Here is an 18,212-nt window from a genome sequence, read left to right as displayed (position 1 = left end):
TCTGAAACAGTCCAAAAGAACCTTTAACAGCAAATTTCAGCGTCTGCTAAGAAAGTTAATGCAAAGAGCTAACTAATTAAAACTGACTTCCCGGTTTCAGTTTGTCTGTTGTTTTGGAAAAAGGTTAAATGCTGCTGCAAGGCTATTTTTCAGTTTGAACTTAAAGTAATGATAGTTGTTCCTCAGCTGGCGATGCCCTGTAGCTGCTCTGAACAGCTCTGATGTACAAACATTAAAATGACTCAGGCTGAAAAGTTCAGAATTTTGTGATTGCAGTTAACATTAGTATCATTTAATGGCCTGAGGAATTTTTTTTAAAGGGAAGAATAACTTGAAACCCTACTATGTTATGTTTTAAACAGCTAAATGCAGTAGGCCTTAAGAAAGAAGCTGTAAAAAAGGCAAGGTGTGGTTGAAGTTCATGAAATACTAGTGTAGGTTGCAGCCAAAGGTAATAAGGCAATTTCTCACCATTTTCTTATTGCTTGTTCACATTGTGCATTCTCACACTGTGCCTATCATTCACCATCACTGAACTCAGCTACTACAACAGTACTACAGTGTATGACAACTTGTACAATGGTGCAGAAAGAAGTAAAATAAAAAATCATTCAGAGTAGGAATATCCAATATTCCTATATTGGAAAATCCAATGGAATACAAACTAATGATATTTAAAGGGAGACTTGAAACCATAATGTTGCTTTTTGATTCACAGCTGTAGAGCTTAATTTTTATGTGATCTCATATTCTTTGAAGTCTCTGAGCTACTTGATCAAGGTAGTGAGCAGAAATAAACAGGAGAATGTGGTGTTATGCATGTTGTTATTGCTTTGCTCTCCATGTCAGACTTTAAAAATGAGGATATGAAAAAATGAAGTTCCTTTTTCCCTGTAGATCAACATTCACATTAGTTTTAGGAGCTCTTACAGCTACTGCTGTTTGTAAATTATAATATCATAAAATTTAAATGACCAGAGATGAGTTCCTCTGGTGCTGATTATTATTATTTTATTTTTTTTTGCCATTTCATGAGAGAGTATCCTGCCTGTCCATAAGCAGTCCTGTCTATGGTGGTTCATATGTAATGCAAATATAGTTGCGGATAAGTGGATTGTAGTCACAAGAATATGTCTGAGACTAGAAGTGGGTGGTATTGGGTCAGAGTAAAGTAAGAAATTAACTTGCTGTAATAATATTTTCAGAAATAAATTTAAAGAGGTTTTGGTTCATTTTACTACCTGAATATGTTATTGAACAATATTTGAATGAGAAACTGTTCTTAACATTTTGGACTTTTTTTTTTTTTTTTTTTTTTTTCCCTTCTAGGACAGAGTTTTCTATAAATTTTGATTTCCATAATAACTCAGATTTGGGGCTAGAAAATTTTCTTACAGCTTGGGGTTGACAAAAATGGATTCAGCAGCTTTTAGCTGCACTCAGCTGTTGTTGGAGAATCCATTTCATTGTTCCAGATGCATTTCTAGCTTTGGTGAAATGGCAGCATGGTAGATTTATCTTGCAGTACTCTGTAGTATCTGGAACATAGTCCAATGTGGCGACCTTTGAGATTAGCATAATTCTAATAATTTCTTTCAAGATATGAATCTGAATTTTGTTATGGATGCATCTTTCCATCCTTGTAAACTTGAAAACCTGTTAGAAAAAACTTGCAGCTTTTATTTCTCTAGCATATGTAGGGTTTTTGCTATACAAATATCATCCCTGCAATCCTAATCAGACAGTAAATGTCACCCAGTGACTGGCCTGAGTCACCGTGGAAGAAACTCAGGTGAAACCTTAAGCTTTAGTTTCTGCAGAATTACTGTCTACCGTGAAGGTAATAATGAAGCAAAACCAATTGCTGACCGTGCCATCAATGTGTCTAGTAAACTGTCATCAACTTTGATTCGTTAAAACAGTTTTGTGTTACCTTATGAGAAGTTTTAGATTTGTTAAACTAGTAGTTTGTGGCCTGTGCATAGGAAAAAAAAAAAAAAGAAAAAAGGAAAAAGAAAGTAAGAAATGGTAAAAAAGAAAATTAGTTTGTTGAATCCTGTTTAGCTATATAATAGACTCTAGAATTCACCATTATGTTGTACTTATGTTATTTTTATCTTTACAGAGCATTAATAATATAACTGTGTTCTTTTACCTGCTCTGAGCTAAATATATAGTGCCGTGGAAGTTCAGTGATGGCAGAAAAGTATAATTCACTGTGAATAAAGGGTGAAAACATTCACCCTAAATGAGTTAATCATTGAAATGTTTTCTGGATAAAAGTAAAATGTTGGTATGAAAGATCTGCCATGTGTAAATTTGAGAGCAAGGGTCAAATCTTTTATAAGGAAAACTTCTAATATATTTCTTCTGCTTTTCCCCTTTTTATTCAAGTAGGCTCATATACTTCAGAAGGAGAAATGAACTCTTAATTAAAGTAGGCTGTAGACTATTTGGAGTAGACTTCTTGGTCTAAGTTTGATTTAATTCTGTTTTTCAGTTATAATAGCTTGACTTCTATATCTGTAATGTTTACAGTGTTGTACAAGAGGTTCAGCTTCTGTCTTTTGCCTTTTAGTTTTACATGTAAATGTGGGGTTAATTTTTGCTTGTATTAAAGAGTAAATACTGTTGCAGATAGTACAAGTAGGAGTTTGATATTTTAATGGCAAAGTATTCCTTGGGAGTGTAATATTCAAATAAAACTATTACTTTTATGTCATTAGTGGCTAGAAGTCATTAGAAGTGGTTAGAAGAATTTTGGAAACCAGAGGTTGATAAACCATGGTTTAACTCCTGGTATTCCATCTAAGGCCTCAGATAATTCCATGTAAACACCTGGCACAGAAGTACTAGGTGCTTGCATATGTGGCAGATGTATGACTTTTGCCAGTGTTATTTCTGCTTGTTTAATCATTGTCAGCAGTTCTTCTCTTTCAGGAACACTGATTTCACTCACATTTTAAGGATAAAAGTAGGACAGATGACATTTTTCATACTATTATTTATATTCGTTCCTGAAATGTGATTCAGGTTTAGGTATTTTTTTTTGCATCAATATAATACAGATGATCCAAACCTTTCCAAAAAGAAAAAGTCAAAAACTAGGGAGGACAAGATACACCTACAAGGAAAAATGGTATATATATTGTTTGGTGAGGTAGTTGTGTCATTTCTCTATAGAGGGGAAAAAACCAAAACGCTTCGAGCAATTAAATGGGTTTAATTCTAGTGCAAAAAGTGTGGCCTAAAGTTGAGGTGTTTATTTGTGTTGATAGAGTAATGGGAGAATTAATACCTAAAGGTATTAATTAAAGAAATACAAGGGAAAAATTTGAAGGGAATAGTTTACAGTATCAGTCTGTGCAAGATAAAATTTTGTTGAAGAGAAGAGGCTAAGTGGCTGATAGAACAAAGCAACAAAAATTGTGGGAGAAACTGGGAGCGCAGCCCTCGCCGCAGCACTCCAGGTGTGCCCTTACCAGTGCTGGTTAGAGGGGTGGGATGGCCTCGCCGTCCCGCTGGCTGCGAGCTGCACGGAGCACAGGGTACCACTGGCCGCCTTTGCAGTGAGGGGCCATTGCTGGCTTTTGCTTAGCTTGCACTCCACCAAGAGCCCCAGGTCCTTTTCTGCAAAAACTGTTAATACGCATTTATCTTTCATTCACTTTTTTTTTCCTGATATCAGTGGGTGGGAAAAGCAGAGGACACAAGCTCTGAAATTAATTTCACCTCATTTTGTCTTTAATGTCAGGTAATTGTGTCACCCAAGGTATGCTATCGTAAACGAATAGTAAAGAGTTGGCGTTTTGGGATGCAAATTATTTGAACTTTTTGACAGCTACTTTAGGCTTAGATGTGTCACATTAAAAAAAAAAAGTCTCTTTTTCTTCATAGATTATAAAGATACTTCATTTCACTCGTATGTATATAACATCATAAACATCAATCAGCATTATGTCTGATGAATCCAAGCCAGTATTTATTAATTTGGTTTTATACTTTTTTTTTTTTTTTTTTTGACAGGTCCATTCCGGAGCAAAAGTGTGAATTAGAACAGTATTCTGATATATTTCAGTTTTTGGAGAAATAGTTCAACTGTTGTCTCTTGTGTTTATGCAACAATACACTTCCTACAGTTTGTTGAGTATTTTCCTATTGTGTTTTGATATAAAATTCAATCTATTTATTTATTTTTACAGGCTAAATTCCATTGATGTTAAGTATCAGATGTGGAAACTAGGAGTTGTTTTCACTGATAATGTAAGTTTCTCAGCGTGTGGGTGTATGTAAATATATATATACACACACATAAGCATGTATATATTCACTGTCTAAAAACCAATATACACTTGTTAACCCAAAGTGCTTCAGAGGATTATATTTAAGTTACTACATAAGATTCCAAGATTTTCTTCATCTAAAGAGACATTGCTGAAATCTTTTCCCAGTTACATAGGTTTTAGTCTAGTAGAACCGCAGTCAGTTCCTGCCCTCCTTCCTATACGCTTTATTCAGGAGCAATAAGCAAGCATGGCACTGTAGAATTAGAAAACTGACTATATAAATTCTTACTGCCATTTTTTGTATTGTTCATAAACTTTATGGGCACTTAAATATTCCTGGAGCACAGCCAGGTTGGTATAGTTAATGTATGTGGAATTGCTAAAATTTGTATCACTGAAACTAATAGTAAGCTGTGACACAGAATGGTTTTAATAATTTGAAAAAAATGTTTCTAAAAACAAAAAAACCCCAAGGAATGATGAACAAGACTGTTTAAATACCTTGCATTTTGAGAAGTCACTCATCATCGTATGATGAAGAGGCTTATCAGTACTGCTTACTTAACTCAGCCTATTTTACTGGTGGAAAAATGGTTGGGGAACGAAGGATCCTGGAATGAGGGCTGCCGGGGAATAAAAGCATGGTCTGAATTTAGTCAGTAAGAGTGGAATGATAAATCTCCAGGTGTAGGTCTACAAGACAGCATGGTCTGTGAAGAGTTTGTTCAGGATTAGGATTTGTTCTTAGGGAGGAAATGTAATTTCTCTTATAAATATGTACTTTAAGTCCAATAAAAAGGAAATTATAGAGGAAAAGATTACATTAACATTTGTAGTAACAGATACTAACCCACTTAAATAATACTTATAAAGTAATTTTAGTAGTTTGAATTAATTAAAAAAATCCTTTTGTTGCTTGCAGTGTCCTTTAATTCATTGTTAACCACATTAGGGCTCTAATATTTTAATTATTTAGAAATTCATATACAAAAATAATTTATGTAAGAAAAACTTTTTACATTACCAACAGTAACACATAAGGGTTTAGCAAATTCAAAATTGGTTTTTAAAAATTAAAATTTAGAATATGTCATTTTTGACCATGTCTTGTGAACTCTGTATTTGCTGATTTAGTATTTTTGCACAAAGAGAAAATTCTTAAAGAGGTCTAGCAAATTCTATTTAAAAATATATATATATATTTAAAGAAAAGCACATTTAAGCAATTTCTAACTTTCCCTAGTGTTTTGAATTAAGTTAAAGATGATAGCCATGAGTTTTATTTTGTGATGTACCTGTTTTTTCTGTTAGTCTTTCCTTTACCTAGCGTGGTACATGACCATGTCAGTCCTTGGCCATTACAACAATTTTTTCTTTGCTGCTCATCTCCTTGACATTGCAATGGGATTCAAGACATTACGAACTATCCTGTCATCAGTGACCCACAATGGCAAACAGGTATCAACTGTCTTCTCTATTTCAGCTTTTTTACTTAAGGAGTACACAGGAAAGATCATGTCCTGACTTAATTCAGCTGCTCTGCAGATTAATAGCAGAAATGTTCTTTCATCATGAAGTTTAGAACTTTGGTTGGTGGGCAAATGAGCCAATGGGATTTATAAACATAAGAAAACAGGACTAGGATGTATGAGAGTCTCTAGCGGTTATAAGCAACTGTGTCATAACATTGCTGCTTAATTTTTTTTTCAAAATTAATCTAAAGAAAGGCCCAGTTGAGACCCATTTACTCTTTCTGTTAGAGAAACTCAGCTCTTTGATAAGAAATCTTTTCTTAAAGAAGCTATAAAATCTAAAATTGCATTTGTGATTTAATTGAAATTAAAAAAAAAATAATTAAAAAGAGAATAACTAAGACTTTTCATCTACTGAGATCTGTTGTAGGATTGTCATTTAATGTAACCTGAAACTTAGTGTTCCTCAGGTCTGATGGCCTTCCTAGTTCAAAGGACCTTTGTACAAATTTTTAATGATAAAAAAGCTGTCCCTGTTCTGCTTAGCAAATCTTCCAGCAAGGCAGCTAATATAATTCTTATTCAAGTGGGCAGGGAATGATAATACAAAGGCCTACTCTATTGTGTATACTTATGTGCTGTTGTAGTAAGATGGAACTTCAGTTCTGACTTTATACAATGAAAGTACTTTAGAAGTCTGGTGGTAAGAGCCATTTCTGAATTTATCAGTAGCAGGTGTTCTTCAGGGGTTTTGATTTTATTCTCTTTTCTAAGCAAATTTGATGCTAGAGACATAAAATCATTAGCAGTGGTCTTTCATAGTTGCAAAGGGCGATTGATTTAATTTAATTCTGCCTTCAAATGCACTGTCCTTGTCAACATTTTTTGAAGAAGTAATACAAATTTAAATGCATACAGTTTATACTTCAAAATAGCTAGTGAAGCACAAGACATACAGAACTCTTAAGTATGAACTCACTTTGACAAACTTTTTAGTTTTAATTTATGTGGCAAACAAGTTTCATTTGTGGGGAAAAAAAACTGTGTCTTGAATAGTTACAGAAGTCAGCATACTGTGTTTGCCCTTTAAAGAACAGAATTTCTTAAATTCTTAATTCTGATTTCTTAGAAGAATAAAAAAAGCAAAAAACAAAACAAAAAACCCCCCCAAAAAACAGTCTGCACCTGAAAAAAAGTAAAGTTTTCTACCTTTTAAGAATAGTTCTCAAGTTTTAGCAAATTATCTATGAACTAAGGGGGCATTGCTTATGATAAGGAACTTTTTAGGTCTGGCAGCTATGCAAGTGAAATACCCATTTGCAGGGTATTGCAGTTCGCTTCCAGCTGCTTTCGGTAAAGCTCAAGGCAAAATGTTAATGATGCTGCAATTGAGCAGTGAGGTGTTGGTTGCTGAGACAGATAATAGAATATTAGGAACAGTTTGTTTTATATGTGATTTCAAACAAAATAGTTTCAGTATCAAATTAGTAGAAATATTATATTGCAATTCTATAATTGGTGCTATTAAATAGTAGTACTATTAGGTAGTAAACTTTCAGATCTTTTTGTCTGATTGTGTGGGTTTTGTATGATTCTAATGGATTGATTGTGTATGCATCCACTAGATTTTGCAAGATTTGTGTTTGTAATTGTGTTTCTGGAGCATGATTTTCCTTCAAAAGAGAACAGGTTAAATGCACAATCTTTGCATGAAAGTATGCAGATAAATATTACCAAATACTACAAAGGTATGCAAAGAGACAGCGAAAATGTAAAGAAAGTTTTCCTAACTAGTACATATAGATTATTGTCACTTTCCTTCTCTTTTTGCAAAGAAAATGATGTAGCATAATACCATGGTGGTATATCCACTCTGTAATTTTGTCTTTCAGCTTGTCCTAACAGTGGGATTACTGGCAGTAGTAGTATACTTGTATACAGTAGTGGCGTTCAATTTTTTCCGCAAGTTCTACAACAAGAGTGAAGACGGTGATATGCCAGACATGAAATGTGATGATATGCTAACAGTAAGCCTTATTTTGCTTTTTTGATTTTTTTTTTCTTAAACTGTTATATTTTTGTCCTGACCTTCTTGTAATTCCTGTTCACACAGTTGTATCATTAGCCAGCAACAGGAAAGACTATAATTGAAGGCAAAGGAACAAATATAATGGACATCCCTAACACTATACATACCCTGTGTTTGTAAAACAAATGCAGCTGTAAATGAATAGAATAAATGTGATGATATTCTTCACTATAGTTTCTCAAAAACTGAAAAGCAGCATCTCAACAGCTACAAGCTGTGAAGCTGAGCTGAGTCAGTTCAAGGGCAGTTCTTCTGGTTCTATGGGCCATTCAGGAGGAGGGTCAGTTATAGGCAAGGACATTCAGGTATTGAAATGCTTGTTTAAGCTTGGAAATCTATCAGTTCAGTTTCCCTTAGGATGAATTGCCATGATTATCTTCAACAATTCTGTTCTGAAATCTCTCCTGTGCTCAGAACCACCAAAAATTATTTTGTACTTACTGAGACAGCGCCAGACTTTGCAGTTGTGGATGGTAGGTAGAGCTTAAATCATGTAGAATTTCTAAGATACTTTGCCATTAATATCCTTCTAAAAGCAATCATGTACAACAAAATTAAATATATTTCAGTATGTTATGCAATATGAATCACTTCCAGGGAACAGACACCACTTAAAAGGCCAATAATTAGATAAACTGTGGAAGCAGACTAGTGTGTCGGTATTTTTTCCAGTTTGGGGCATTCAGTACAAGACAGACATAGATAAACTGGAGCGTAAACCCGTGGAGGGCTGCTAAATTGTCAGGTGCTGGAGCACTTGCCCTGGGAGGAGAGGCTGAGGGAACTGGGCTTGTTTGGCCTTGAGAAGAGAAAATTTTGGAGGGGCAGAGTAAAAGTAGCTCCCCAGTGCCTGCAGAGAGGTTATTGAGAAGACAAATCCAAGCTCTTTACAGCAGTGCATGGCATGAGACCATGGACATAAAAGTGGAAAAAGGTGTTCAGACTGAGGAGAGCCAAGCAGGGGATGAGGTTGCTCAGAGAGGTTGTGCGGTCTCTGCCTTTAGGAGGTTGTAGCAATGTGACTGAATAAAGCCCAGAGCAACTCTGAGCTTATAGTGGACCCTGCTTGGAGGAGGGTTGGAGCCAGAGACCTCCCAAAGTCCCTTCTGACCTGGCCTGCTCTGTAACTCACTGAAAAGACACTTAGAAAAAGGCTATAATACTGTATAGAAATGAGTTAGAATAGCGTGAACATGCTATAAGGTCATGGTTGTCTTTTGTAAAAGCAGTAAGACTTGCAATGTCATGTTTTACTTTCAGACGTAGAAAACTTAACATTTTAGATAACCAACACTACGTTCACAGGTTATGATTGACTTTCAGTAGTGAAATAAAAACTATCTCTAAAAATTGTTACACTTTTCATTCGTCACTCAGCATTGTGTGTTACTATATCGGTTTCTTACATAAGGGATTTTGGGGGTAAGTGTGCCATAGAAATAAAATAACAGATTTTTTGTATGGTTGGGTTTTAGGAGTTAGTCATTGTTGTCATCACTGCTTTTTGACAGGGAGTGAGAGCCCTGGACCTGTAGTTTGCAAAGCTAGAGAAAAGAAGCAATCCCCTTCCTCCACCAGATCTCTGAGAGTGATCTAATACTTTTCTATTAAAATACAGCATGATAAACTGAAAATTTTGCATTGTAAGCATCCTACATAACTATACAGAGACTTGTTTTAGCACTTTTCAGACCATATGTCCCCAGTATTAATCTGACTTACTCCATCATTAGTTGTTCCTCTGCACAAACATTCTTAAAGGTTTTTTGATTGTTTCATTTTGTTTTGTTTTTTAAATTTGTTTGAAACATTTGTTTGAAAGATGGGGAATGTCATTCATGTTTGAGCAAAGAAAAGGAACAGGAGATGGCTGTAGTAGTAACAGCATTTCCTACTTGCGTAGTACTGAAACAGTTGTAAGTGAATCATGCTGTGCTGCTGGCCTTAAGGCAGGTGAACCTTTAACCTTTTTGAACGGCTACATGATGACAGAACATGAAATACTGCAACTTCAGCTGCACAGCAGCATTTCACCCCCCTCAGAAATAAACCTAACCTCAAAAGGGAGAAAAAGATGACTTAAGATACTATAGTTGCTAGACCATAGACCAGTTCTACCAATTACTGAATTTACAACAATGGGTATTTTTACTTTTAGCTGCAGACAAACTTTGTATCCCTGTGCTTTGTGTTTTCTAGTGCTACATGTTTCACATGTATGTTGGAGTCCGTGCTGGTGGAGGCATTGGTGATGAAATAGAGGATCCAGCAGGAGATGAATATGAAATCTATCGAATTATCTTTGATATCACTTTCTTCTTCTTTGTGATTGTCATCCTCCTTGCAATTATTCAAGGTAAATGTTTGTAATGTGGTGAGACTAAAAGCGTTATTTAGCACTACAAATTTCTTAGTTCTATGCTAATCACACCCCTAAGATTCAACCAGGACACCAGGGCAGAACATGAAGCACAGACCTATATAGTAAAATACACCCAGCTGGATTTTATCCATATGCTGTTCTTCCTAGTCTCTGTGAAATCCACAGGCTTTAACTGGAGCAGTGGAAACAAAAAAAGCTCTTTTCTGTGGGAATACCGGTGTCACTGCCATTTCTATCTTCTCATTGCCCTTTCTAAAAGCCTCCTGCAAATGATTAGCAAAAGAAGTGATTAAAAATCTTGTGGCATACTTTAAAATTGTCTTTCAGCATAACCTACCCTTTGCGCATGTATGTGGACAAAATCAGTAGCGGGTGCTATCAGCGTTCCCTCTGCCAGCATCCAGTGTTCTTGACTGGCAGATCTTCAGATTGGTGGTAGTGGTGTGAAAATTGAAGCACAGCTTTAAGAGGTTTAATCTTTTTTTCATAAAAGCCTCTGTTTGGTGTGATGCCTTCTTACTTGAACAATGTCAAAGGGTAAAGAAAGGTGCTTGATACGAAACAGCTTTAGTATATCCTGTTAATGACAATGGATAATCAGCTGCCATCAGGTTGGCTTCTGAGTTTGAAGCTGACTGACAGTGTGACTTGCTGTTGTAAGCTGAATAGTGGATACTGAATTTTGGGAAGTCAGGGGTTTTGTTGTTATGTTTGTATTAATGATGTTTAATGTTATTACCTAAAGTACTTAAAGGACCTCTCTGTTTCCGTATTATACCTTCAAAAGACTGTCAAGATTACCCAGAAGATCATCCTTTATTAAAGTTTGTACAAATTAACAGAAGTATATCCTTGATTTTGGAAAAAAATGTGATGATTTTTGCTAGGTCCAGTTGCTGTTCTAGTGATACCTTATGTCGTTCTGTCAGCTAACAGCTAACTTATTTTGACAGCAGTAACGATGCTTTCTCATTTCCTATAAGGAAGTTGAGAAGATGACTCTGTACTTGTGGCAAATGGTTTATAATTCCTACTAAAGCAACAAGTTTTTTAAAGGGCTTGGGGAACGTGCAAAATTTTTTGTAGCCTGAAGTGGCATATTTTATACTGTTCGTTCCTTCGTTTTGTGAGTGGCTGTGGAGTAGAGGCCTTAGCTGTCAAGCTGTGAGTATAATTATTATCTGGTGTCCATCAGTTTTACATAGTATAGGTGTTAATGATTGTGGAATTAGTCCTTATTTGTATTGATGTAAGCAAAGGGAGAATCATAAAGAATTTATCATCTCAGCCATGGAGCCTGTGGTTTTTTTTCTTCATCTTTCTATATCTCCCTGAAATGGCCCCTTACTCCAGTAGAGCTCTGACGGTGGGACCTCATACTACTTAACAGCCATAATAAGGGAGGATGCCCAGAGCTCTGACCCTCTCTGCATCTGCTGTGTAATAAACCCCTGAACTCTGTTAAATGTGCAGTAGTATTCTTAGTAAAGCCCTGATCACTGTAAAGCTACATGTGCCTTCAGGTACTGAGTGAACAAATTGGAAGTCTGCTTGTCCCGTTTTATAATTCCAAATGGTACTATCAGCCATGCTACTAGTAGCACTTTGCTTTCGCTGGCTCATTTTCTTTCACATATTGTTTTTGTGGTCTTTGGAATATATCTTGGGTTCTGTTATTTCTGCACGAGATTCTCGTTTAATATTCTTTGTCTCAGTTCTGTTCTTGAACATTAACTGTACTTTTAACTTAAACCCTAGGTTTAATTATTGATGCTTTTGGTGAGTTAAGAGATCAGCAAGAGCAAGTTAAGGAAGACATGGAGGTAAGAACATCCAATTGCTGAACCATACCCTATTTTCAGGTTTCATGAAATCTGTTTTCAATCAAAATGTGATCTAGCTAGTGGATAATTTATTTTTTTTTTTTTAAACTGAAAGGAATATACAGTCTATACACAGTCCAATATCCTGGTTGGATACAATGTCCTGGTTGAGGCTCTGCTGTCACATCTCAGTTCATAGCTGCACAGCTGCTCCCTTGCAAGTCTGTTTGCATGGGACACAAACCCAGGCTGCCTAAACTGATACTCTGCTCTAAGCATATTTTGCATTTGTTTGCCAGTTCCTACTATGGATTTTGTTAATACCTCCACATCAAGTGTGGCCAGTTTTTTCACTGTCAGTGATAAGTTAACAAAAATTGAGACAAAAAGCATAAAAGCTTATTTTCTCACGACTTTGAAAAGTTTAGACTAATCCCTGTATTTTCAAAATTTTACATTTTTGTAAAAGAAGAAAAATCTTTGTACATTGCATATATTACAATGAATTACATGTCTGTAGCTATTTAAGTCCTTTGGATCTTCACATGAGAGGTTTCTAACACCAGGTGTTGACACTGTCATATTACAGTCCATCTCAGTTGTAATTTTCTTCGGTTAATTTGTGTGCAAGTATCCTGTACTTCATGGTTTTCTATTCTGCCATTTAAATATGACTATTAGAACTCAGAAAAGCAAACCTATTGTATTTTGTAATCTAAACTAAGTATATTCAGTTTCAGCTGGACAAGCACAACAGACATTGAGGTAAATATTGCCATATGTTACAGTGAGTGCTATTTACAGTGTTAAAGGGAAAAAAAAAATCAGCTTTGACCATTGTATACCATTCTTTCTCCTGATACCTGTTCATTTACAGCTGGCAAAGGTGGGTTTTGGTTTTTTTTTTGTTTTGTTTTGTTGGGTTTTTTTGGGGTTTTTTTTAACAGTATGAAGCTATTCTGATTGCTGTTAAACTTCTATCCAAGTGTATTGGCTGAGGTATCCAGTCCCAATCTTTAAAAGAAAAATCTTTTTGTTCAGCACATATACATGATGCATTTCCATTTTCAAGAAAATTGTTAGATTTTTATTGGCCTTTTCTTAAAGAAGTGCATGGTTATATATAGTGTTGAAGTGCTCTGTATTCTTTCTTTTAGACGAAGTGCTTTATCTGTGGAATAGGAAACGACTACTTTGATACAGTGCCCCATGGCTTTGAAACACACACGCTACAGGAGCACAACTTGGCCAATTATTTGTGAGTACAGTCAAAACAAACTCCTTGCTAACTCATGACCTTGCAACCTCTGCAAGTACCCGATTAGCTCTCTTGCATAACTAAGAGTCAGTACTCTTTGGCTTTGATGTGCACTCATGCTGTCTGAATATATAATGCCATGGTGATGGGAGCAAGGAATGAATGAACCTTGTCTCCAGCTTGGTTGTGAGCCACCAAGTTTGTGTGAGGTAGGAAATGGAAACTGTGAACTTAATATGTGACTTAATATGGAGGTGGTGTAAAACTGACTGTGTTGTGTCAAGGTACAGAGGAATGGTATGACCTGGCCTGGAGGCTGATGGAGAGAGTGCAAAAGCAAAGGAATGAGGCAAAAGAGGGAAAACTTGCATTTTTGAGTGAATAATTTGAGTGAGGTGCTGAGGCTGACTAAGAGAACCTGGGACTAAGGGAGGTAGGGGAACAGGAATAAGGAAATAGACAAGGGAGGGGCTGGACCAAGGACATCAGGTCCACCTTTGGAAAATCCAAGCAGAGGATCAGTGACCACTAAATTCAGTCTTTTTAAATTTGGAAATAAAGCCATTTACCAGGTCCACAATCACCATATCATACTGTTCCTCTCCTGCCAGGTACATAAGAAAATCTAGTGCTAAAGTCTATTTTACGTTGCTGTCAGTGTGAAGCAATGGATGGACTGTGACTTTGCATCTATAAACTAGCACTGTATGTGCACAAAATAATGAGTGTAAAGTCAAACATCCCTATAAATAACTTCCATCCAAAAAACAGGTTTTGCAAACAAAATACATTAAAACCACCGTCGTATGGGATTTTGTTCCTACTTAGAATGTACTACACAAATAACATACTAGAGCATACTTACTCTAAGTGCATCATCCTAAGGAAAGGTTTTTTGACATTTTTGTGCATGATCGTATTTTATATTTTTACATATTTTTGGAGAGAATGTCTATTATGAGTGAAATTTTGAAATCATCCCCTAGTGTCTGTCAGATACCTGAAATTCCCAAGACTAATGTATTTTTAAAATTACAAGTTTTTCTGCTTACGTTGATCTTGAGTTACAAACACTAGTAAAATATGCCCAAGCTATAATTTCAACAAGAGAAATCTCTTAATCGTCTTCAGCATTTCTTACTCATTGTGAGGAGAGGAAAAAAAGAAAGGTCCCATGACTGTTCTTTGTCTCCAAGTTGGTGTCCATGGGCAAAAAAAATCTTCTTATAATTTTCAGATTAGAAAACTTAGAAAATATTCATTTATACTGAGCTGCTATTTACTGTAAATCAAACTGAATCTTTTGCATTTTAGCATACTATTCATTGAACAATGAGTGAATGTCAGCAGTGTCAGGGAAGTATATGTAATGTTTTGGGAATGTTACCATAAATGGAACTCTGGAACTTGTAAGTCCATGAACAGCATTATCACTGTACATGCTGAAAAATATCTGTCCCTCTGTGGGTTTCCTAATGTTTCCAAATACTGGACCCATAACAGATGTTTTTTTGTTTGTAGGTTTTTTCTGATGTATCTTATTAACAAAGATGAAACAGAGCATACAGGACAGGTAGGTTGAACAACTCTATGATGTCAACAGTTATTAAATAAGAATGATTCTAAAATAAAAATTATTCAGGCTTGGCAAAACTGAGTATTCTAATGAACAGCTCCCTGTATGATATGTAACTTAATTCTTATTCTTCTAAACAATTGTTAGGACTTTGGTTTCTTAATGTTAGATTGAGTATCAATTCTGTAGTACTGTCTATCCCTATTTTATTTTCTTAAAGTGTTACTTCCACAAAATATAAATACAGACTATAGACAAAAATAATGATAAACAGAACATTTAAGCATCATGTGAAAACAGGACTCTTCATTTCTCCCTCTTGAGTGTTTTTTAATAATAATTGTCCTTTCTTATTATTTATATATAAATTTCTATGTCTACATTCCTGTATAAATCGATACGAAAAAGACTTGCAAATATTTAAAATGAAAGCTGTTTTGAGAAGTTTTCCCTGGAGGTTTCTTCTTTGCTGTTGTTCTTTCAAAATTCTGGTGCTTCCTTCAAGTTCTATTAAATATACTCAGGAATAAAATATATCAAATTTACAGACTACTATTTTTTTTCTAGTGATAGTCTGGCAGCTGACTAAGCAAATGTTTCTGTGTTGAATATTACACAACAAAAAACCTGAAGAGCATTATATGCATAGACCCACAGATTTGGGTCAAAGGGATGATTTGCTATAAGTCTATGTATCTTACTCTTTCTGAACTGAGAACTCTTTCAGAAATGTACTGGGCAATTATAATCATCTTCTTTGCATAAATCCTCTCAGCTATGTCCAGTATCAGATTTTATGTATTTGCTTTGCTATTTTTAACATCCATTTGTCATTTGAGAATTTCACATTAGATGAGATTTTAAAAAATTCTTTTTTATTTGTGTTTTGTTTTTTTTCTTGGCATACAGTGTGTCCTACTTTATTCACTGAGGCCAGATTTCTACTAACTGTTCAGTTTCGGTAATTTCTTAGCTGATCCTTTGAAAATTGAAAGTGCTTCATACTACATAACTTCTAGGGACATGGTTTAGTGGTGCACATGGCAGTGTTAAGTTTATGGTTGGACCTGATGATCTTAAAAGTATTTTCCAACCTAAATGATTCTATGATTCTATAACTTGTGTGACATATGTCCTTTCTACCAGGGAACTTGTATTTGTGTAATAAAAAGCACATTTAAGGGGTGTGATTAAAATGGAAATAAACTGACATATCCTTTACTGTTTTCTGGACAGCCTGGTGATGGAGCCTTACCCGAACAAATAATCAGAAAAAACCCCAAACAAACCCCACCACTGATTCAGAAAATATTGCTCTTCTAAGCAATATTTTTTTAAGGCCGTTTTTTTTTAGTGTATTGTGTGTATCCATGTTTTGAAATGACTAATGCAGAAATTCAGCCAAATTTCTATGAGAGAAAAGATTCAGCTTACCCTGGTATTTATCTTGTGATTGGCTTTATCTGAGCTTTACAGTGCTCCTGGATGTGCGAGAACTAAATTACCAGGTCCTCTACTATGTGTTTCTCTAGTGCTTTTTGACAAGGTGACAAAATTCTAAAAGCTACTTTAAACTGATCGAAAATGTTAACGTGATTTTGTAGGTCAATATACAACAACATGGTATGCACAAAATCAAAAAATGAAGCAGTGTATAAATAAAAGAGGAAAAAAAAGTTATGGTTGGCTCTTTCTCATTGAATCAAATTAAATTATTTAAATCGTGTTTCTTTCAGGAATCCTATGTATGGAAAATGTACCAAGAACGGTGCTGGGAGTTTTTCCCTGCTGGTGATTGCTTCCGAAAACAGTACGAAGACCAACTCAACTAAGCAGAGATGAGGATTTCCAGATGCAAATATGTCCATGTATTTCCCAGCTCTTTTGGGAACGTTTAACAGATTTCTTAAATCCCCAAAGCTTGTGCTTTTTGGAGCACCAAAGCTCTGTTTTTAATGACCCAACTGTGCTTTTATTTTCTTGTGTATTTGCTTTGAGAACACTGGAGTGAAGAACAATGAAAAATAACAGCAACTCTGGAAAACAAACCAACCACTTGCACACACAAAAGATATCCCTATACATAACATGCACACATAAGAAGAGACTTGAGACAGCTTATTTCTGAAACTGCCAGGTGATGCCCTTGTCTATATGATCACACATGGGGTGACATGGTAGCAACACTCATTCGATCTGTTTATTTCATCATCCTGGAAGGAACTATATGTGGTTCGCAGAGGACTGTAAAAGATTGTTGTGGACACTAAGTTGTGGGGAAATAGTGCCTTACTATATGTGGGTTGAGCTATGCAGAAGATGAGTGCATGATAACATTTTTTTTTTTTTTTTATGTCTTCCCTTTCTTCCAAGTTAATATTTATTTTGTGGTGGGTTTGGGAGGAAGGGATTTGATTGTGCACATCTTTTTAACCAGACTGGAGTGTCTCAGGACAAAATTAGGTTATTCTCACCAAGTTCATTTCACATTTACCTTCCTCTTTAGCTTTTGCTCTTATTTTGGTAATGCTCTGATACAACACTGCAACTTTATGAAATCTTTGTATGAAAACAAGATGACTGCAAAAAACACTTTAACAAGAAATGTTTCATTGCATGTTTATTATGCAAGTTTAAAACAATCAAAACAACAACGTTCAGAAGCAAGTTGATCAACATGAGAAAACATTCACAATAATTATATCCATAGTAATAAAGTGTTGTGGGCTTTATTGTACATCTGGAACAAGTGTCATCAGCCAACAATGTATATGTTATGAATTTGACAGTAGTCTTGGTTTCTTTTCTTTTTATTTCTCTCATTTCTGCCACCTGTGATCGATAGTGGAGTTGAAGATTTTCTTGTTAAATTATTTTTTAAAAGCAAAGCTGAAGCAATATCCATTCAGGGACTCCATCAGTTGCATCATGAAACACCAATGATGTGTACATCACTCCATTTTGAGTCCTTTTCAATTGTAATGCCAGTCTTTACAAATAAAAAGAGAGATTCAGAATGGAAACAAGCTGGTTTTTGTAGCATTTGAGGTCTTTTTTATGGAGTCTTTTTATTAATTCCCAGATTAATTACACCTGCTTCAAAACAGGATTAAGCTGCTCTTTCTTTAATGAATGGTTTTGGGTTTGGATTTGTTTTTTCTCCTGGATTTCCTGCTGTTCTGTTGCTTCACCTCATTTCTTAATGGGCCACAGTTTTGTCATAAAATACATTGGTTGTATCAATCTTCAGTTATAACTAAGAAAAATTATAACTAAAGAATTAGTCCTTTAAAAATACTAATTATGTATTCCTGAAAGCCAGGCT

At 35.3% G+C, this 18,212-nt stretch overlaps 1 protein-coding gene across 11 annotated transcripts in view; it reads left to right on the top strand.

The window, feature by feature from the left end:
- RYR2 (ryanodine receptor 2) overlaps positions 1-17,913 on the top strand; it is a 434,536-nt gene extending 416,623 nt beyond the window's left edge. For all 11 annotated transcript variants that reach the window (XM_037391531.1, XM_037391524.1, XM_037391528.1 and 8 more), the window contains 8 exons: positions 4,203-4,263; positions 5,598-5,744; positions 7,651-7,785; positions 10,047-10,203; positions 11,989-12,053; positions 13,211-13,311; positions 14,833-14,884; positions 16,624-17,913. In XM_037391531.1, the coding sequence (XP_037247428.1) occupies positions 4,203-4,263; positions 5,598-5,744; positions 7,651-7,785; positions 10,047-10,203; positions 11,989-12,053; positions 13,211-13,311; positions 14,833-14,884; positions 16,624-16,719 (814 nt within the window). In that variant the 3' untranslated portion in view covers positions 16,720-17,913. The remainder of the gene's footprint in view (positions 1-4,202; positions 4,264-5,597; positions 5,745-7,650; positions 7,786-10,046; positions 10,204-11,988; positions 12,054-13,210; positions 13,312-14,832; positions 14,885-16,623) is intronic.
- Positions 17,914-18,212: the final 299 nt, after the last annotated feature.

This window comes from Falco rusticolus, chromosome 6 (assembly GCF_015220075.1).
Source record: "Falco rusticolus isolate bFalRus1 chromosome 6, bFalRus1.pri, whole genome shotgun sequence".
NCBI classification, from domain to species: domain Eukaryota; kingdom Metazoa; phylum Chordata; class Aves; order Falconiformes; family Falconidae; genus Falco; species Falco rusticolus.
Note: the sequence above shows the minus strand (reverse complement) of the source record. Positions and strands in the feature narration are given on the sequence as shown.